The 20,739-nt window shown below is 42.0% G+C and overlaps 3 protein-coding genes across 12 annotated transcripts; 1 reads left to right on the top strand and 2 right to left on the bottom strand.

The window, feature by feature from the left end:
* Positions 1 to 544: 544 nt before the first annotated feature.
* On the bottom strand, positions 545 to 3,934 carry LOC112288422 (uncharacterized). Its single transcript, XM_073537414.2, has one exon. It carries the CDS (start codon positions 3,387 to 3,389, stop codon positions 660 to 662), a length of 2,730 nt encoding a protein of 909 aa, XP_073393515.1. The 5' UTR covers positions 3,390 to 3,934; the 3' UTR covers positions 545 to 659.
* Positions 3,935 to 4,377: 443 nt separating this feature from the next.
* LOC112288421 (uncharacterized) lies at positions 4,378 to 13,130 on the bottom strand. Of its 6 annotated transcripts, none has more exons than XR_012218598.2 (9): positions 12,136 to 13,130; positions 9,654 to 11,981; positions 9,393 to 9,508; positions 7,625 to 9,137; positions 7,089 to 7,404; positions 6,074 to 6,771; positions 5,770 to 5,859; positions 5,562 to 5,625; positions 4,378 to 4,707 (listed from the first exon to the last, which is right to left on the bottom strand). XR_012218598.2 is itself a non-coding variant. In XM_073537412.2 (8 exons), the coding sequence occupies exons 1-7, from the start codon at positions 12,274 to 12,276 to the stop codon at positions 5,785 to 5,787; spliced, it is 5,187 nt and encodes a 1,728-aa protein (XP_073393513.1). In that variant the 5' UTR covers positions 12,277 to 13,130; the 3' UTR covers positions 5,036 to 5,625; positions 5,770 to 5,784. The 6 variants fall into 6 exon arrangements, 4 of the variants coding, with proteins under 4 accessions (XP_073393513.1, XP_090110358.1, XP_073393512.1 ...); XR_012218599.2 differs by having other exon boundaries at positions 4,378 to 4,702; XM_073537412.2 differs by lacking the exon at positions 4,378 to 4,707 and having other exon boundaries at positions 5,036 to 5,625.
* A 2,569-nt stretch (positions 13,131 to 15,699) lies between these two features.
* On the top strand, positions 15,700 to 19,118 carry LOC112288623 (expansin-A14-like). 5 transcript variants are annotated; one of them, XR_016505479.1, is made up of 4 exons: positions 15,700 to 17,439; positions 17,589 to 17,683; positions 17,958 to 18,383; positions 18,775 to 19,118. XR_016505479.1 is itself a non-coding variant. In XM_073537182.2 (3 exons), the coding sequence occupies exon 3, from the start codon at positions 18,043 to 18,045 to the stop codon at positions 18,262 to 18,264; it is 222 nt and encodes a 73-aa protein (XP_073393283.1). In that variant the 5' UTR covers positions 15,700 to 17,439; positions 17,589 to 17,683; positions 17,958 to 18,042; the 3' UTR covers positions 18,265 to 19,118. The 5 variants fall into 5 exon arrangements, 2 of the variants coding, with proteins under 2 accessions (XP_073393283.1, XP_073393282.1); XR_002971625.3 differs by having other exon boundaries at positions 15,701 to 17,439; positions 17,589 to 17,802; XM_073537182.2 differs by having other exon boundaries at positions 17,958 to 19,118.
* Positions 19,119 to 20,739: the final 1,621 nt, after the last annotated feature.

The following is a 20,739-nucleotide window of genomic DNA, read 5'->3' as shown; positions in this document are numbered from 1 at the left end:
CCGCTTGATACTCGACACAGAAGCGCAGCAAACACAATGACGACTTTCCACATGAAATTTCTGTTCGCTAGGGATACACAATCGTCAGCCATGATGCTAAACGGAGGAAGACAAAATCGTAACTTACAACTACCCATCCTACCATCTCCTCACTCGTTTAGCATTGGCATACAGTAGCACACAAGACATTCAACAGCTACTCAAAAGAATTCACAAGCAGTAGTAAGTACCGTGACTATTTACGTGCAGCGCTGAGATGTCATCAATGAAATCAACTGAGGATATCCGTGAAACCTCAAGAATACCGTTGATGGTGGTTTATGGACGATCGCCCTGACATTGCTAGTTTCAGCAGCAAGTTCCGCCACAATATTACACAACAATCAGTACTTTAAGACTTGTGTGAATCAGACTAAAGAAGGTTTCCCAGATTGAAATTAGACGATAATGTATTACTGCACATACACTGAAAGGTTCGTACCTCATGGGATGACAGCAACCACACAAAGATAATAGCGGGGTTTGTCATTCGTGCAGACAACGATTCACAAGCCAGATAAAAACAAGTCGTTAATAGAAAAAAGTGGGAAAAAGTCAATTGGCTTAACATTTGATTGCTGCTGACTGGTGGCACCACCTGATCATAAGCCCTAAAGAATCTAACCAAATAAACCCCCACCTCCAAGCTCCGCTCTCTTCAACTCCCGTTTCCTTTGTTCCTCCAAAGGGTCAGGGCTCTTCATAAGTCGCCGTATCCGTCGATCGTGCTCACTTCGGGCTGGGAATGTTGGCATAAACTCTTTGGCTTTTGGCAATGGAACTTCCCGAAACCATGGATGGCTGAGCGCCTCATCGGCTGTTATGCGCTTGGAAGGATCATAAGTTAGCAGCCGATTCAACAAATCAAAACCTTTCTCAGACAGGGTTGGCCTTCCAGCGAAAGCTGTTGCTGGAAATTTTTCCCTCAATCTATTAAACGGCTGCTTGGTAAAATTACAACGAACACCAGGTAACTTCACAAAATCAGGCCAGATCTTCTCGTTTGGGGTTCCCAAAGTCTTAAAAATTTTATCAATCTCATCAATTGGAGATTTTCCTGGAAATAGGGGCTCCTTTGCAAGAAATTCTGCCATTATACAACCCAATGACCACATATCGATTGCTGTCGAATACTTTCTGGCTCCAAGGAGTAGCTCCGGTGCTCTGTACCAGAGAGTGACAACTTCATGTGTATACTCCTTCAAAGGATCTCCATATTGACGCGCTAGACCGAAGTCGCAAATCTTAAGTTCTCCACGGTTGTTCAAGAGAAGGTTCGACGTTTTCAAATCCCTGTGTAAGACCCAATTATCGTGTAGATACTTACAACCATCAAACAGTTGTAGCATGAGGCACTTAACCTCACTTTGACTGAAAGGTTGTTTCATGGATTCCATGAGACCCTTAAGATCGTGTTCCATATACTCCATAACCATGAAAATATTGTCAAGCATGTTGCCAACAACAACTTCCTTGACGTCAACAACCGACGGATGATGAAACGATAACAAGACATTGATTTCCCGTAGCGAGGTCATGGGAAAGCCTCCTTTTTCCTTCTCCATCTTCACCTTTTTTAGAGCCACAAGTTCACCTGTTTTCTTATCTCTTGCACGGAACACAACACCATAAGTCCCCTCATCAATTTTATTCAGTTTCTCAAATTCATCCACTGATCTACAACCCTTCAACATATCAATGGCACGCGTCTGAGCACCGTTTAGGATTGGAGATACTTCTGGTTCCGATTCAATCTCAGGCTGCTGCATCTCCCTGTCTTCGCTTCCATCATCTTCATCAAGCTCCTGCAATTCTTTCTTGTTCAACTCTCTTTCATACTCTTCTCCATCTTGGCTACTTTTTCCAATATTACCACTTGTCTTCTCTTGCCTAAATTCTCCTGGCTCTGGTGAGGTACTCGGAGCTCTATCCTGTTCCTCACTATCCACACTTCTGGACCTCTCAGCGCGAGTCTTAGGACCTCGCAAAGAAGGAGAAAGTTTGCGCTCTGGAGTGTTGGTATCTTCCGCCCAACGTGAACGAGCAATAGTAACAGGCGCTGGAGTTCCATCTTCTTGTTTCCTAGGAAACAGTGGACTGTCCAGAAGTTGTCCCGGTTCAAGAGCATCTTCCGAATCTGACGTGCCCGTGTTCCTTCCCAAATTCTGCACGTTTGTATCCCTCTCATTAGATTTCTGTGCCACAACCGGAGAACGCGTCTCATTGTCAGAGGACGACGAAGGAGAATCCTCGCCTTGGCGAAGGGTTGAAGGCTTTCCATTGGCAACCCCTGATACAACGCCAGCCTGGCTGGAATCGATGCTTCGACTGGAAGGACGAGGTGATAAAGACATTTTTTCTTCAAACCTGTTGGTTCTCACTGCTCGGCAGCTAAGACTAGGAGATGGCGACTGTTTTTCCCCCGACTTTGGATCCATGACTCGACCAACTAGACTAGGAGACACTGTGGTCTTTCCTCTTAGTCTAACGTCTTCCCTCACCTGGCCAGAGGGACTTAGTGTCGAGGACAGGCTTCCCGATGTATGACCGACAGAGGAGGATTTGTGAGGTACTTTAATGCCAGGAGAAACTGTGGCATTTGCATCTAGAATTCCAGGAGAGGGTTTGTGAGACGTTGAAGGGGATGAGCTACCAGATGAACGCTGCTGTGCTGAACGAGGAGGAGAATTAGCGCCAAACCTAGTAGAAGGCTGAAGTGATGCTTGTGATGTTGAAGCCTGGGTTCCGGTCTTTGAGTCATCTAAGTCCCAAACTATAGGATTGAACTTGCGTTTCTTTAGAGGAGAGGTATTTCTTCCGGAATCTGTAGCTACTGATCTTACTGGATTTGCTGGCAGGCCTCGATAATCTCTTGAATCAAACTCCCCATCTTCCCTTCGATTTGATGTTGCAATTTCTCCTGGCTCTCGATCAGCCTCTCTCGTCCGGATGCGGACTCTCCGTTCCATGTCCCTCTCTCTTTTCCTCTCAATCTCCCTATCCCTAGGCAGCTCTCTTCCCCTCTCTTCATCCAAAACTCTTTCTCTCTCCCTCTCCCTCTCCCGCTCTCTCTCATTATTTCTATCTATGTCTCCCCTTTCTCTCTGCCTCTCCCGGTCCCGTTCACAAATTCTGTCCCTGTCTCTCCTTTCTCTCTCATTTATCCGATCTCCATCCCGCGCACGGCCTCTGTCGTCCCGAAGGTGCAAACCCCTGTCTCGGTCACCAGGATGTAGAGAGCCACGCTCTCTTTCCCGCTCTACTACACGGTCTCTACCACTGCCATTACGAATTGGCGAAAACGGTGGAGTTCTGCCTGGAATGCGTATGTGCGAAGATGGTAAAGGCATCGTGCACTGTCACTCCTTCCGAATACCTTCCCTAGAGCCCTAAACTTCCAGCACGAAGGACTCGAACCACCGAGCTCCAAACTCAACACAACTACCTGCCGCCTTAGCTTCACTTCCAAAACCGTCCCTCATGCTTTCCAAACTCAAACCCTAAGTTTAATCCTAAAACAAGGACTTCAACATAATAACTCCAAAACAACTAACAACGAAAAAAAAAAAAAAAAAAAAAAAAAAAAACTCAAAAACGTTGGTGAACAGGAAGCACCAACACCAAAAAGCGTCGGCTCCAAACCCTGACTCAAATTTGAGCAAAGTCATCCCTAGTCCGCTCCAAATGACTCAAACCACGAAGGAATTTTGACCGCAGCAACGTAATGAACAAATAGGCAGCAAATCGAGCGAATCTTACGAAGGGGAAGAGGCGAGACTGCGAGCCAGCACCACCTCTCCCTCCACACCACCACGGACATAACGAGCATAGCGACTGACTGACAAGAGCAATGCTCACTCGGCCACAAGCTCGGATGAGCACATTCCTCGTCTCTAAAGGACTCCTCCAAAATGTAAAGGTGCGCGAGATGGACAAAGTAAACTCTACTCCGAGATGGATGAATAAATGATGCCTGGTGTGTCTGCGTCTGATATGAATGAATGAATTATCACATCCATTCCTCGAAACGTGGTGTTCACAGAGATGGTATGACGTGGCATCCACGTTGGCAAAGTGTTACTTACTACCCCTGAGACTTTACACTAAATTAGCTCAAAATTTTCAGCACTGCTTGGATTTGTTTGTCTGCTTTGGCCTTTCCATCCAAACTGGCTTGTAAGGCTTTTGTAACAACTTATCTTAATAGTGTGTTTCAAATAGCAAGGATTGTTTTAAAAAATTAATTTGGCTTAGAGTTTTAATATTTTTGTGACATCAAAGAGAGAATGTATATGTTTCTACACTAGCATTCATCAAGCAATATTAGGGCTTCCACAATTGGGATTTGAACCACCAATCTCTTGGAGTCAACTTTCCATTTTAATGTTGGTTTAATATTGTTGCATACCAAAATAGTTTTATTTTCAAAGTGCAATTTTCATAATCTCCAAGATCTTCATGCACTTATAATTGGGTGAGTGAGTCAATATATAAGTTAGTTCAAATTACAAAACAAAACAAACAATGAAATGCAAATAAAGTTCCACCTTCCTAAGTTAATCCTCCATAACTTGATATCCTCTCTTTCTTGATACTGCTTCTCAATATATTTGTTGACAAATGATTATATCAACTTTTAAGAGAAACTCCAGATCTTGATAACCTACACTGCCAAATAAAATTTCCGAGTGTGAATAGTATCAACTTGGGGAGATACAATTGTAAATCATAAAAACACATTAAATGCAAACACCCATAAAAATAAAATATTCATTTCTGTATGAATTGAAAAGATTATGTTACAGATAAAACCATAAAATCAATCACACACACACATTCATATATAAATATATATATATATATATATATATATATATTTATTTATTTATTTCCACCATATATATATATATTTATATATTTATTTCCACCATACATGTAAATGTGAAATTCACTAATAAGTAAGCATGAAAATCAACAAGTAAATGAAATATGTGGGTGGGCTATGTCAAAAATTGTAGCATTTTGTTTACAAAGTTTATTTCTGAAAACCAACTATGCTACAATTAGGGTGCATGCATGTGTGCATTACCCCATTGCTGCAAAAACAAATAGCTTTGAAATCTATATGATGAATACAAATAAAATTGAGATTGCTCAACAATCCAAATATTTCTTCCAGTACACTTTCTTCGAACTTTAATTTAATTATATGAATAAACCAATAAAATAATAGAGCTTTTAGAAAAGCAAAATCAAGCAAAATAAATTCACAACTTAAACATCAGATCAACAATTTGATGCACCTCCAAAAGTAATAGTAGATGAAGGAAGTTCAAAAAAGTGGCCACTCACCAGCAAGAGGGGTGACAAGGACATGCGGCGGCGGAAGCTAAGAGGAAGACGACGTTGAACTTCGGGAACCGCCGGTCACAAAACTCTAGTAACTACCCATGACTTAACCTATGCTGATGAGCTCCAACTAATCCAATTAATATTTGGAGTTTCAACCAGAGACCACTCACCAGCTATTTGGTAACACCAAGCTTGTGAGTTGGAGCCCCAACTCATAGAATACCATCGCCATTCCTGTAAGTGGGCGATAGGATAACTCCCTATAAAAGTTCCATTCCTCGCAACCTCAACTCACCAAAGAGCAGAAAATAAACATGAATCAACACTATGGTATGGATCTGCCTAAATACACCAAAGCATCAATGATGAATTACTCACCACACATGCACGCATTCATAGGAGAATTCTAAGAGAATTTCCTGCCTGAAGCACAACTGAAGCCCAGAGTGGCAATAAAAACCTTGAGCCCTGTACAACATGTTACAATACAGCTTCAGCTGCAAACAACGAAAGGGCCGTATTTGTCATCCTATCATGATTCTTCTTCCTAAACTCACATTTTCGCTGCTGCCTAATCAGTCTGAAAAAAATTGTCACCTAACCAGTCGCATCATCTAGTCATCATGGCAACCATGCTCTCCCTAGTCCTCCCAAACCCCACGTTTAGTGGAGGACTTCCTACGTGCACACTCCGCGTGCTGATAATACCCTCCATCCGGGCATCATTGTTCAATAGTCTTGTCCCAAGACCTGCACCCAGCTCCTGGCTCCAGCTTGCAACAGGCAGAAGGGCATCTTCCCCGTCACTATCTGGTCCTTGTTGACTGGCAGATCTCTTCGATTCCAAGTCTCTCGGGGCACTGCCTGAATCTCCTGAATGCCACGATCCAAAGGTCGCAATAACTGCCAAGTTGCCAGCCTGTGCTAGTGGTTTATCATCTTCCTCTTGATGTTGTACTGCATGCAGAGCGTCTGCTGCTATGACTGCTGCAACAGCCTTGTGCATGGCTGCATCTGCTACTCCATAGAGTGCTTGGGCACGTGCTCGAGCCGCTTCCGCAATGCTACGCGCCCTTGCTGCTGCTAGTGCTAAGTCTGATTGTTGGTGCAACCCTCCTGAACCCACATTACGCATAAGCAAGCGTTTGCGTCGAGATTCTTGAGCAGCAGCAATTAACCGCTGTCGACGAGCTTTGCGTCCAACCTTTTTGTGCTTTCCCACCCTCCTATGCGCATATGCATCGAAGGCTTCATCTCGAAACTGCATTGATGGCATTGCTTCTGAAGGGACACCAAGTTCTCTCATTACGGCATTGAAGGGTCCTGTTAAGTTTGCTGCCACTTCTTCTGTCAGGCGTGGACGGCCAGGTCTTCTTGGGGCTGAAACAAAACCAGGAACAACAATTTAGCTGCGGTGACATTCTCATCGGGGTTGTAATGCATATTTTTTAAAAATAATTGTATAGTTTTAAATAAGACATGATGCATAAGCAATTTTTAACAAAAATAAGTTGAGCTTCACAAATCCCAGAGGAGATAGAGAAGAAAAAGTCAAACAAAATCACAGAGACAGACATACATTAACCAAATTACCATGAACACATTCAAGAGCTATGACAACACGCAGCTAAACCTCCTGCCAATCAACTGGTTGAAAGACAACAAAAAAGTGAACGCAGAGGAAAAGTGAACGATACCAGGAAGCAGCCTATGTGCTGGCTCCGTGTAATACTGCCGCCCGCAAGGGCTATCCAATGAACTATCCAAACTGCCAAACCCAACCGATTGCCGAGGTGCAGTTCCAAGCGAAGTATACTTTCTGTGTGATTTCTGCTTAGATAGCTTATGCTGTGCTTCGAGTCCCCGTGGTCGCAAGCAAAAGGCAAATAAGGGAGGTTTCTTCATTTCCTCTGCCAACTGCTGCATGGTCGCGGAAGGGCGTTGCAGCTGCAGTCTCGCTATCTCCTGCTCCCATAGTTGCAGAAGTTTCTGATGTTGAACCCACGCTGGAGGCTGAACACAATAATAATTGTATCAGGAACTTACTGGGAATACCCCGTTGAATTATCTCAATTAGATCAAGAACATTGCTTTCTCCTAAAGAAATCAAGACATTGTACGGCAGCTAATGACATAATATTAATATTTGAAGTCAGATACCGGTATACAGTATGGTACAGGTATTCCATCATCAACATAAAATTCGTCGTGACGTTTGACTCACGAATCATACCTGAAAGTGGCGAACTAAAGGCATGCCTTTTCGTGATCGCTTATCCAGCCAGTAACTATATATGACCTTGATCACCTCATGTGTAGCTAGTCCACTGCATGACTCTGCTGCAACATCACTGTAGTCTAGGTTCATTCCCTTGTGTTCTTGCTGATGCAGATATGCCTCCTTCTCTAGCTTGTCCAGAAGCCTCTCCAAGGTGTCCTCCGCAATTAGCGGACGTGCAAGTGTTCCTCGTGCATTTTCTCGTTCGGTGTTGATTTGCTCGAGCCATTGCTCATCTTCAGAGTCCATATCGTACACCACTCTACTGTTCCCTAACGCCATCTCCACCTCATCTCCTGCTCCACATATATACCTAGAATATGGCCGCGTGAAGGGACATCCTGGGCCCCTAGGTGTAACGTCCTCGATATGCCTCACACCTGGAATCGGGATCTGGCGGCCGGAGGATGCTTTAGCATTCCGCCTGTAGCACTCTTCATGCAAATCTTTGAATGACTGCCAATGCTTCTTGTCCTCAAACTCCAAGTTCCAACCCTTCTCACCTTTCCACACTATGGCATGACTATGTCGATTTGCAGTTCCCGTTACTATCGCCTGCTCCGCCTTATACGCATACATATTTTCGCCACGAACGGAAATTATCAACATCCAACCTTGGCCATGGCAAGATTGGAGCTCAACACTAGCGCCATATTCTCGCCAACCCCTATCATGTTGTACTACAAGAACATTTGCAATGCATCCTCGACAAACAGAATCTGGATAAATGCAATCGCTCCGGTTCCTGTTCGGAAATCTCTCTTCTGTTCTAGAACGAGGTAAATCTGAATCATCGCTAGAACCGGAACTTATAGAGCCGTTCTTGAAACGCTTCCTAGGATTGAACGTCGCTTCATTTACCGAAGACACTTCACAGTTCGACCACATTCCTTTCACCGACAACTTAACTTCATCGGCCCCTCCCACATTAGACATCTCCTGCCTATCGACATGGGAACCTTCCGTAAACCACCCAGGGTGGCCATTCTCCTCCGACTTCTCTGACTGGTTGAACTCAAAGCATTGATTAAAGGACCTCTTCCTGTCGGCAATGGAGGAAAGTATCAAAGATTCACCACCATCACCAGACTGCCTGACAGTACGATCTGACACACATGAATTTCCAGCTACACGCCAGCCACCTTTGCCAGTGGAACATTTGCGGAGCTTAAAAACGTTCACACGAGGAAGTGCCGAATCACAATCCCTCATATCCACACTCCTGGTTTTCCTGTCACCATTGACCTCACACTCCAGTACTGATGAATCCTTCCCTCCATCCTCATTCTCAGTTTGCAAGTCTATGGTGCTCAAACTCTCCACGTGAATCTTCTGCCGTTTGGTAAGAGACATAGAGCAAAGTTCGCTGTCGAGTAACCCTTGAAGCCTGCAAACGGCCCCTGTGTCATAGCTTCCCAACTCATCAGGTGTGATTTGGGGGTATCCTCGTTTTACAGACGCCCAACTCCTGCAAGATACACAGTTCGATCATAAATAGAAGCTTTGGCGTTGCCTTGAGGTTTAAAAGACTAGACATGAGTTGAGGGTTACTTGATAAATCTCCTCCAGATCCAACACACGACGCCAAACTAAGGATTGCTACAAGCGACTGCTAAAAATTACCAAAGCAAAGAACCATGTTCAGACATCCGAAGCAATAAATACATACATCACACAAAAGGCTACTCATAAAACAAGACCATCGGAAAACACCGTCACATACCTCCAACAGGCAATAGTACTGTCCTCTTCCCCTTCCACAGCACTACCGATTTGTACTTCAGTAAGTTCTCCACTTCCAGCTTCATCCTCCACGCTTGTGTCCCGGACGACGTCAATCTAGAGAGAAATAAACATGTAAAACATTTAAGTCCACCAAAACCGTCAAATTTACAGCGGGATACACTTTTTGAGAGCGACATACTCGAACAACCTGCCCAGGTTAGAAAACATCATCATCAGCCAATGTATGCGAGGTTCTTACCTCAGCACAATGTGTGCGAGGTTCTGCTGGACGAAATTCAGAATCATCCACTTCATCATTGCGGGGATAGCTGCCATTATTTGTTTCTACAGACACCACTTGATGACTCCTTTCACCTCCACGATCTAAATCCTCAAGAACTGGGAGAACAGCAACCGAGACTGGCTGCTCAACTAGCATTGGTTCACAAAGTGGTTCAACCACCATCGACACGCAATTCTTCTCAACTATAACAGATTCGTACGGTTCTGGAAAAGGTGGTGCAACTTTTGAACATGGCGACTCAGAAGATGGTGGGTTCGCTTCAACATATTTTCTCGAAACTTCTAAGTGGCTGACTTGTTGCAACAGCAGCTCCCAGTTCGAAACATCCAAGGACGTGCGAGCTCCATGCAGTACAAACTTCGCAGTTGCTAAATTAGGAGAGGGGCATGAAAGGCCGAGGTCCGCACACTTCTTCGAGTCAAATCCGGAGAGCGAATCTCTTTCCCACGAAAGACGCTTTGCACTGATATCTCCGGAACGGTATGTCACATGTGCAGTGGGTAGAATTTCTATAAAACTATCAGACTCCAATACCACGTCCACAAAAAGCATCAGGTAAGGAACACATCTCCATATGTTACCTACATCAGGCCTCCACGAAGAAAGGTGGCGCCAAAATACTATGCATTCTAAATGCACTAAATTTGTCGCAATATGCCGCGAAATAAACCATGTAGTTCTTATCACTCGCGTGGCGTAAGGCTGCTGGACTTTACAAATTTTACTTCCAGCAAGAGACCTGGTTACTGATTTGAACTTCGATGACAGACATTTCATGGAATCAACAGTCGCCAAGTATGGATCAGCATCTTTACAAACAAAGCACTGAACCACACGGTTCCCGAGCTCCGTAATATCATTGGATGCATTTTGTGCGAGGTTCTCTCTTCTCTCGAGACTCGCACATTCTTCCTTGCCACTGACGCACACAATCACGTCCACAGAAGCCAAATCTACCTGACCTGACTCAGTGTTCTCGCAAGATGCACATTCGCCCTTTCCATTGCCAATTGTGTGCAACCCGCAACCGTTATTAGTTTCAGTAGTGTCCAGAACGTTACGTTTCTCAGATTCGACAGTTGAGTCTACATCTCCACCCTTCGCGCTTTCAATTGACTTAAAATTGATAGATCCTTTCTTGTCCTCAAAGGGAGGCCCTTCAGGCGCAGATCTTTCACCGGATGCGCATCCCTCCAATGTTAAATGATCAGCAAAGATCCCACTTGCATCGGGAGAAGAAGGTGAAACTTCTAAATTACCTACGAGCGACTCCACACCAGAAAGTACCTCTGTTGATCGTGCAGCCACAGCCGCAGATTGCGAAGGAGATATCACACCACTCGCTGCCGAAGTCTTACTCAACTCTGCGAAGCTCTGCTTGGACCTCATGAACATCACCAGAGAGTCTGAAATACTCGTGTGGTCAATAGCATAAGGGTCTTCAAGGTCTAGGCTCTCACAAATCATCGGGACAGCATCTTCAGATTCCTCAACTGCTCTCGCGTTGAAACCATCCTCTCTAATGCTTGAACGTTGGTCACGGTATTCCAGATCTAAGCAAACTCCTGGTAATTCCAAGCAGCTCTCACTTGCTCGCAAAAGATTGGACAGAACGCGACTGTTATTCTTCAATATGGAAGTCTGTATCCCTCCGTTAGTTGAGCCAACAATGTCCTTATCTAAACACCCCTGCTGATTGATGTTCTCTCCTTTTCCAACGATCATCGGGTCGATGCAAGTAACCTCCGCAGACTGCCTAGCAACATCTTGCTGCTGTGTACCGAACACCTCCCCTTCCAACACCTGAAGCTTAAAAATCTCTTCGTGCAATTTTACCCACTCCTCTTCTTTGTCGTCATACACAATCTTGTGAGATCTTCTTCCTCTATTGAAAGCCTTCACTACTCCATAAAACCACCTTTTCTCGTCACGCCAGAAAAGTTTTATTCTACGGCCCAGAATCCGTGCACCGTCGCCCTCGGACAGGGGGACTTCTTGCAGACGCTTAGCCCGCCTAGCTATCTTCTTGGCGGGAGTAAAATGCCTTCCCCGCGGTCTACCCCGCAATGGCCTTCCCTTGGAAAGCCATGCTGCACCTGATGAGCAGCCGGATCCGAGAAGAGTAGACGCATCATTGGAGGTTACGGCATGCGGTTGTTGAACCAAACTATTGAAACCCTGACACGTTTCAACAGATGCCAAAGACTTCAGCACCTCGCTTGCAACACCAACTTCAGCAGGTGGTTTAACAGAAGACGGCGCGGCATATTTGTTAACAACACCCTGCACATTGTTCAGAGCTTCTAGGCCTTTCGAGAGCAATACTTTTTATGGGTCTCTGAAATGTAAGAGATGCGCGAGAGGACCGCCTCAAACTCAAACTATCCACAAAGTCCTTGCGATGTTGTGAAACGTCTGAGGAACTAAGGAAGCTTACCTTGAAATTCTTGGAACTTGACGCGATATCTGATTGCGAGGCAGATATCTCTTGGATCGTCCCGACAGTCTTAGACGAGCGATGCTCACGAGATCGCCGTGACATCGCAGTCATTCCGCTGGTGACGGCTTTCGCCTCCATAAAACGACTGCCCCAACTAGGTCAAAGCAACTGGCCCAGGCGTTACCCACAGCCTACCTACAACTCTAAAAAGATCCAAGGACTGCGGTTCCAAGTGAAACTTCCATGTTTAGTGCCTGGAAACATTTTAAAAGCCTGCCATAACCAGGCTCACCCCGCTCCAACCATCTCTGTCCTCTTCGTCCTCGTCCTCCTCCTCCTCCTCCTCCTCTTTACAACCACCACAAAGGCTGATACAACTGCTAGTCCTGCCTATACATGGCCCTCTTCCGTTATTCTCACACCGCACCGAAGACGTCCACATGCATCCTCCTCCCTCGCATGACATCCGCACTGAACCGATCCACCTCTCTCCTACACAACGTACCCTGTGCGCACACACCACATCACATCAACCCCTCGCTCACCTCCCGCCCGACGCACCTCGCTCCGCCACCCCTGCCACCTACCACTGCCCGCCCGGCACGTCACCATTCCCCGGCCACGCTCGATCACTACACTAATCCCCCAACGCCCACGGGAAGAAGACACGCCCCTTCTTCCCCATTCAAATCCAAGCTCGACGAGAAGAAAAACAGAAATCCCCGCACGGTGTTAAGCATTTTCACGCCGTGCTTCGAAATCGGAAACCAAAAGTACGCAATAAATTTAGAAAAAGTCGCCTTAAAAGCGGGCTCAAATGCGGCAACCTCTCCACACCCTACCGACGACCGGGAGACGATGCCAAATCGCGAGGATAACTGCGCCGCTGCGCCGAGATGTGATCAATGTGAAGGACGCGACGTCCGCCGCGCGCTGCATCAGTGTACCTAGAAGGCAAAGGCAAAGAGGGAGGGAGGACGAGGGCGGGGTTGTATCCCAGCCAACAACAACAACGGTGAGCAGCAGCAGCTCAGCCCAGCCCAGCCCGCTCCACACCCTCGATCGAGTCCCTGCTTCGCCCGGCCCGGCCCGGCCCGGCCCGTCCCCTCGCCCTCGACCCGTTCCTGCTCTCTCCCTCGCCTGACCCGGCCCTGTCGGGAACCTGTCCAAGCAGTTCAAGACACCTCGGTGACCCTCGGCCGGAGTTGGAGCGCCTTCGGGAACAAACCCATGAGAACTTAGAGAACACACCCCTGGGAACTTAGGGAACCGAAGGACAGTTCTCTAAGTTCCCATCCTCAGTCGCAGTGTTCTCATGAATTAGTTTGTACGACCTCTACGTTGTGAACAAGTGGAACCGAGGGAAGGAACTCTATCCACTGCCATTGTGAGAAAATTGAGCACTCGTTCAATCATTTGGGTTTTTAATAAAATTAAAATGGGTGTCTTCTCGTTAGAGGATAGTTTCAAAAGTCAAATTATTGTGCATCGGTTCATCCTTAACTCATTGAATATGGTCATTTCCATTGATTATAAATATTTAAAGTTCTGTTGGCAATAACAACAAAAATAATGGTCATGTAGGTTCAGCTATTGACGTGTGTTTTTTTAACTCGTGATAATAACCAGAATGTCACGTGCCTGTTGCTTTGATTCATGTTATACTCCCATAGTTCTTTTTTAAAAAAATAACATAAAAATAATAATAATCAAATTGATCAATGTTTAAACTGGTTTATTCACTTTCTGAACATTCTTTCATAATGTCGATATTACATTTTATGTAATGATACACCACATTTAAATGAAGAATAATAAATTTAAACTTTAAAATTTCACATGTATGAAACATTTATTTTTGGCTCTAGTATAAAATAATGTTTAAAATTACCATCTTAAGGAAATGGAGTTTACAAGGTAACATATGAACTTTCTGAAATGTAATATTTAAAATAAATTACTGAAAGTGATATAATAAATTTAAAGAGTATTACCAACAAAAATAAACATTACTGAAAACAATTTAACTTATAAAATCATAGACTATTGGATGAAGTATAATTTTTTTTACCAAAATCATTATTTTCTTGGATTATTTTAAAAATGATGTGTCATTAGATTAGAGAATGCATTATACTTTTTTCATTAAATATGCAATTTTAAACATCTGGTATAGCTTATGAAAATAATGATCATTCCATACTTGATTTCCACCAAAAGTTGTGAGAATAGGCAATTTAGATTAAGTTCAAATTTTATTTAATATACTGACCTAGGAAAAAGAAAAAGAGAAATCTCTAACTTTCAAGATTATTTTCCTACAGAAAATAGCACTTACACTCTAAAGTTGATTGCAGAAACAATAGGATTACTACAATTAATTGAGCATTTCAAACACCCAAAAGACATCATGCATTTTTTTTGGTACGACATCTCCATTCAAAAAATAATGTACAAGGTTAATTAGTTTGGTTCCATGGAATCTTAATACGGCAAAATAAGATTCCATTTTTAAAAATTTCTACACATGTTTTTGACATATTTTTAAAATGTTTCTAAGATATTTTAAATCCTTAAAATATTTCATAGCTACAATTTTACCATGGTTACTGTTATATCTTATTGCACTTTACTATATTTCCTATGATATACTCCGAAAACACTTCGATATGTATTTTTATTTATTTATTTTTAATTTCTCTAATATGGTCACACTTAAAATTATACCAGTGCATCATTGTTTAACATCTATTTTAAAATACTAACCTTAAAGACCGTATTTTTCTCCCCCCTTTTTTTTTCCTTTTCCTTTAACAGTACTATTGTACTCTGTTTATTTAATCTGAATGGAATAAATAAATGTTTTCTTAGCTAAAGTTTGAGAAAGAGTGGAAGAATTTTTTAAAAAAAGATGATAATTTATATTTGTGTCACAACCAATATCAATAAGCTTAATTTATTACAAAGAAATGATAAAAAGCCTCTCAAATACTAAACCAACATATCTATGTCTATGTACATAATACAAGTATACATCAAAGATTACTCGGGTGATCTTTATAAAAAAGAATTTTTTGAATAAGACTTAAGTTGCTTTCTATATACACTCACTAAATGCTTAACTCTAATTAAAATAGCAATTCGACTCAAAAAAAATTCGAGGCATACTATTAAACATTGGATTGTTACACTTTAAATGTTTCAGTTTTAAAGCTCTGAAAACTACAGAAATGACATTAAAACGCATTGATCATTATACAGAAGAATTCATTATGAAATTTGCGTAATTATTTCATTATTGATATGACCCAAAATAATGTTCGACGTGAAGCCAAATTGGTTGAGTCGATTTTTTACTTTTTTATGAAATACTTATCAAGATATATTTACATTTATATTTATTTTTCCAAAGATTGAAAGCTAACTGCCCCGGCAATCTGAAGCAGCATCCAAAATGGTCAGTCCTCAACGACTATATATACCCGCCTAGATGTCGATGGTGGCGGCTACCCGGCTCGGTCCTGGTTCTCAACTTCAGCTCTCGGCCCGCCAAATGCAGGTTGTCTCTCTGCTGCTGCTCAAAGCTTCTTCAGCAGAGTTGGGTCCCGGTAGATGCCACCGCTGGTCTATTGTCTGGCCTGGTGGCCATGTCTGTGGATTGATTGTGCTGTTGAGATCGGGGCTGTGAGATCATCGACAGCGATTCAAAATCGTCGTAGTTCTAGTTGCCGGTTCTTTTTCCCCGTGTCTGTCGAGGGTTTTGGAAACTCGTTCTGGCGTGTTATGACTGGCAAGCGTGGTGTGGAGGAGTGTTTTTTTGTTTTTTTGTTTTTTTGTTTTTCTTTTTGTGACTCGTTTGGGGTTAGGGTCTAGAGATGGCGGGTGAAAGGATTTTTGGTATTTTGTTCCGGAAGTGGCCTCGCCTTGCGATGATGCTGTACAGTTTTCTTTGTTTTTGTAGCGGATTGTTAAATTCGTGAAGGTATGATGTCAGGGAAATTTTTGTAAGGATTCTGTGGGTAAGATGTCAGGTTCTTGTTTTGTGGTGTATAGAAATGGGTTGCCGATCAGGGAATTGAGATGTTAGAATTGTGAGTGGGATCGGTGTGAATAATCGTCCGGATTATTTTTTTGTTTTTCATCATGTTATCTGCAATACACTATACTTTTAAAGTGGACTGCAAAACCGGCATAGCTTTCTGGTTAGTGTTTATGAAGATGCACAAGTGTACAGCCATTTAGAACCGGCAGATTGCTTGTTGTTCTAGGACTTGTTTTTGGTGGATGGAGAGATTTATTCATTTTGCTGCAATTAAGCGTCTCCTAAGGATATTTTTCAACACTAGTGGGGAGGGAAGTCGTTTACACAGTACGATGCGGAGCACGTACACATCGTAACCATTCTGTAAGCGGATTTCAGTTCGGAATGGCACAACTAGCAATTTGCTGGAAGTTCGAGGGTTTCGGATAGGTTCTGCCCAGCGTCCATTCGTGTGAGAGAGTCCTTTTGCGTCGAGACGTTGAAATGGCACGCTCGTTTGTGGGGCTACATCTTAGAACGAAAAGAAACAAGAATCATAATAACAAGTACGGCCATGCTTGCGATGAGCAGCGCGACCTTAAACTAACTTAGAATTCTCATAATCAGGGCAAACTAAGGTGGAACCGACAGTGAGACGGGCTCATGATAAAAAGATGGAGTCCGGTAAGCTGCAAGTGTGAGCTTGCTCAGTCGAGGCCTTGCTAAAACAGACGTTGAAAGTGAACCTCATATTCATCAACTACACCAGTACCCTCTCTGATACGGGCGTGCTCATCTGCACTCATCTAAACGAAAAAAAACAGGGCTATAGATCCCTCTGACGCACTTTTCCACATTTATGGGGGAAAACAATCCCAGTGGCGGGTTGGTGACGGTTTGGGACGAGGATTGAGCTTCAGATGAAGAGTTCGTACGGGACGTCATTTGTTGTCAATGCTGACACATGGAGTCTGTCCCGCTGTTTAGTGCAGATGAATTAGCAGAGGCTCCTTACCTTGAATTGCTTTCGTTTCAAATACTTTTCCTTCTCAGTTGTCGGAAGCTGAAACGCTGGCGCCGACTTCACAAAATCCCGATGCAGGCGAAAAACTGTCCCCCCTATAATATCTGAATCATTCGGATTGAGGTTGCTTGGAGTGAAAGGGAGTATCATAACTACAAATTAGGGCTCCGTGGTTATCCCCTTCTTTGCATCGTCCTTTGTGCATGGTCTAGCCCAAGCCTCAGCCTGACTCAGCTGTGCCGCCTCCTGCTTCTTTGTAAGTATTCTCATGACACGATGATAAAGTTCACCTCCTAACTGACAGTTGTCCCATTGAATAGATAGTATTGTCCCCGTCAGAATCGTCGATGGGCTTGAGTCAGAGAACATTATCCACTAAGTTTTATAAATAAGTGGCGATTGTAGGTGCTATCTTTACATGCGTTCATGCAATAATTCGCAAGGTTGAGATGATCATGAACGGGTAAATGAGGCCCACTGGAATTTCTTCATTGCCCTGAGTAAGTGTCCAAAATGCTCTCAGCATTTGCTCTTTATTCCGAATGAGTTTCACACAAGTATGGGAGTATACGCACCTACGACTCTGAAGCCTACATTGGTCTGAAAAAAATCTTCGCAGGTCGTACACTGTTCATAACCAACCTAGGTCTTTGAGCAAAAGAACTTTAAGTGCAAAATTAGAAGAGCAGTACACATTTGTGAATTAATTCGAAGTCAGAGGAAGCTTAAATTTCTTCTCCTCGTTAAGTTGATGTTGGGTTTTATCAATTGCAGGAAGTACCATGATGATGATCGTATATCTCATTGCCGAGCACTTTTTGGCTTTGGATCTGCCTTTGGTGCTTGGAGCGGTTCATAGATGGCGAGATGCGCCTACAACAATTGGCCCAATGGCTCCGGAACGGTGGGAGGCGCTACTGGGTATCTGAACACGTTCGCTCTGGGACATGAAGCCATGACTATGGCGCTGAGCGTCTCTCTATTTCTGGGCGGAGCGGCATGTGGGGGCGTGTTGGCATGTCAAGTGCCTGTCTGTGCAGGGAAACTGTACTGTGAGGAACTGGTGGTGGAGCCTTTCTGACAATTACCACTGCCGTAACCAACCTGTGCTCACCCAATCCTCCAAAGCGTGTAATGCTCCCAGGCATCACCTCTGCCTGCCGACGCCCGTCCTTGTAACCTTCGCTAGACGTGAAGATGGTACAATACCAGACCTTTGTCGACCTAGAATTTCGGTTGCATGTCGAATGGATGCTCAACCATAAAAAAATCGAGATCTGTTTCTCACTCGCTCTGTTTCTCGATAGCTACTCACTCAAGTGAAGCGAGACCCATGAGGTAGAATGTAACCGCCAGAAGCCGCATTTGCACCGAAACCATTCACTGGTTCTGCAGCTTGATCGCCAAACATAGATATCTCGCTAGGGATTATGGCAGGAATCACTACTCTGATGACTAGAACTTTCAATTTCTAACCGATTAGGGTTGATATCAAATGCATCAGTAATGCTTACCTCTTAGGGGTTGATGCGAGATCTTTTGCCATTAACAGATCTACAGGATTGTTGAACTTGAGAGTATGTTTTGACAGGATGTGCAGCTTTACGGAATTGTGAGCAATCTCGGAAACGCAACACAATCGGTTGCAGGTTGAAACTACGGGCAGATTTCTTCACTTCGTTGATGCTGAAGTGCAAGTCAGAATATCTGGAATCCTAATTATTGCAACAAGCTGCAAATGCCCTTTCAATGTTTTGTGGACAATAAATGTAACCAATTTTCGGCATCTATGGCTTCAGGTAATTGTCCGCAACATGGATTTGGCAACTGCTGGTCGATCCTGCAATGGATATGCACGTTCTGATCACGTTGCCACTTCCACTTCTCCTTACAAATCCATCTTATCTTATTTATCTGAGCTAGTTCTTTCCATGATCTACTATGTGCAGTGTTAAGAATTGTCATCACAGCTATTGTCTCTTCATCTGCATTGTGTTGTGCGTCTATTTCTGCGTAACGGTCCATTTCCAAACTTCTTTGATGATCGAAACAATACTTCATAAAAATGCACTTGAGATGCTATGGAGAGGTTTATATAAAATCATTCTAACATCATATTATATTACTGTGTTTTGGAAGAAGTAAAAAGTACATGAGTAATCAAAGATCTAACAAATGTAATACGTGAATGAATTTCGAGTATTTATTTGTGTATTTACTTCGTTGAGCATTTTCAAAACAGAAAAATCCCTGATATAATGAACGTTCTTAGGATGATGTCTACAGCTTGTTGTAGGCAATAAAACACAGATAAGAGAATGTATGATTTACATCCAAATAATTTTAAATGCCAAAGAGCATTTTGTTTTGAAGATATTGGTGAAAGATTGTAGATTACCATAATTAGTAGTGGATAATTACATAATGATAACATAATTTTGCATGAATGATATACACATGCAAAATAATAAAAATTTTAAACATATTGTGTTTTTGTATTATTTACAACGTAATTTGTTTATTGGCATCTAATTTGTAATGTTTTCAACATTTGTTTTCTTTGGCAAGTATTTACAAATACAAACTATAAACCTCATATAACTAACTTTAATTAAGAATATTATAATAACATCAAATAATTATTTTTGTCCATAATATAAGTTTATGATAACCTATACTTGTATCTTGATCATCAACTTAGTTTAAATTAATTAATATATAAAAAATATAACTAAAATTTATAAACTATTAAAGATAAAATTGAAGATATATAAAATTTAAATTTTAATATTATAAAAAATATCGTCATATTTCTAATTATTTATGAATGTAATTTTTTTCTAATATAAAATAAATTTATTATAAAAAAAATCAAATTTGGATTATTTGTCTCTTTTATAATCTATTATATGATATTTACTTCCAATGTGTATGTATATATATATATATATATATATATATATTTAACAACATAATTACTACTTAAAATTATAAATTATAAAGAAAAAAACATAAATTTATAATATGTTATTAGTTTGTGATATCCAAGGCTTTTATGAATTCAAATTACAACATAGGAGTATTATTAAAATTATATATATATATATATGAAGATTATTTATACAATATATATATATATATATATAATGAAAATTAAAATATTTTTTTATAACTTTATTAAATATAAATTAGTAAATATAAGAAGAATGTGATAGATAGAGAGTGTTGTTCTTAAGAAACATTAAAGAAGCTCTTTAGGTATGGTTAGATCTGTCAATTCTTCTAGGTATGCCATATTAATATAAAAACTTGGTCTAAAAATTTATTATTTTTGTCAAGTTGCTCTAAAAACAACCTAGAACTATGACATGTAGGCCTTAAATCTTGTGGATTTTAGATACCCTTCACATGACCTTTCTAATTAGTGGACATTGAGACAAGATCAAAGCCATTTTTTTATTTTATTTTATTTTTTTATCTTTTTAATACTTTTTTTTGTTATAATTTTTATTTAAGACTATTTATTTTTCTTGTGTTTGACAATAGCCATTTTGGT

This window comes from Physcomitrium patens, chromosome 11, assembly GCF_059467195.1.
Source record: "Physcomitrium patens ecotype Gransden chromosome 11, ASM5946719v1, whole genome shotgun sequence".
Classification (NCBI taxonomy): Eukaryota; Viridiplantae; Streptophyta; class Bryopsida; order Funariales; family Funariaceae; genus Physcomitrium; species Physcomitrium patens.
This window is presented reverse-complemented; position numbering and strand designations above follow the sequence as displayed.

Excerpts from the sequence above, each read along its gene's own strand:
- LOC112288623 (XM_073537182.2), top strand. The coding sequence starts at position 18,043 with ATGGCGAGATGCGCCTACAACAATTGGCCCAATGGCTCCGGAACGGTG.
- LOC112288422 (XM_073537414.2), bottom strand. The coding sequence starts at position 3,389 with ATGCCTTTACCATCTTCGCACATACGCATTCCAGGCAGAACTCCACCG.
- LOC112288421 (XM_073537411.2), bottom strand. The coding sequence starts at position 12,276 with ATGGAGGCGAAAGCCGTCACCAGCGGAATGACTGCGATGTCACGGCGA. Across the intron at positions 11,982-12,135 it reads CAAGTTCCAAGAATTTCAAG|GGTGTTGTTAACAAATATGC; the intron begins GTAAGCTTCCTT and ends AACAATGTGCAG. Across the intron at positions 9,509-9,653 it reads CTCGCACACATTGTGCTGAG|ATTGACGTCGTCCGGGACAC; the intron begins GTAAGAACCTCG and ends ATTTCTCTCTAG.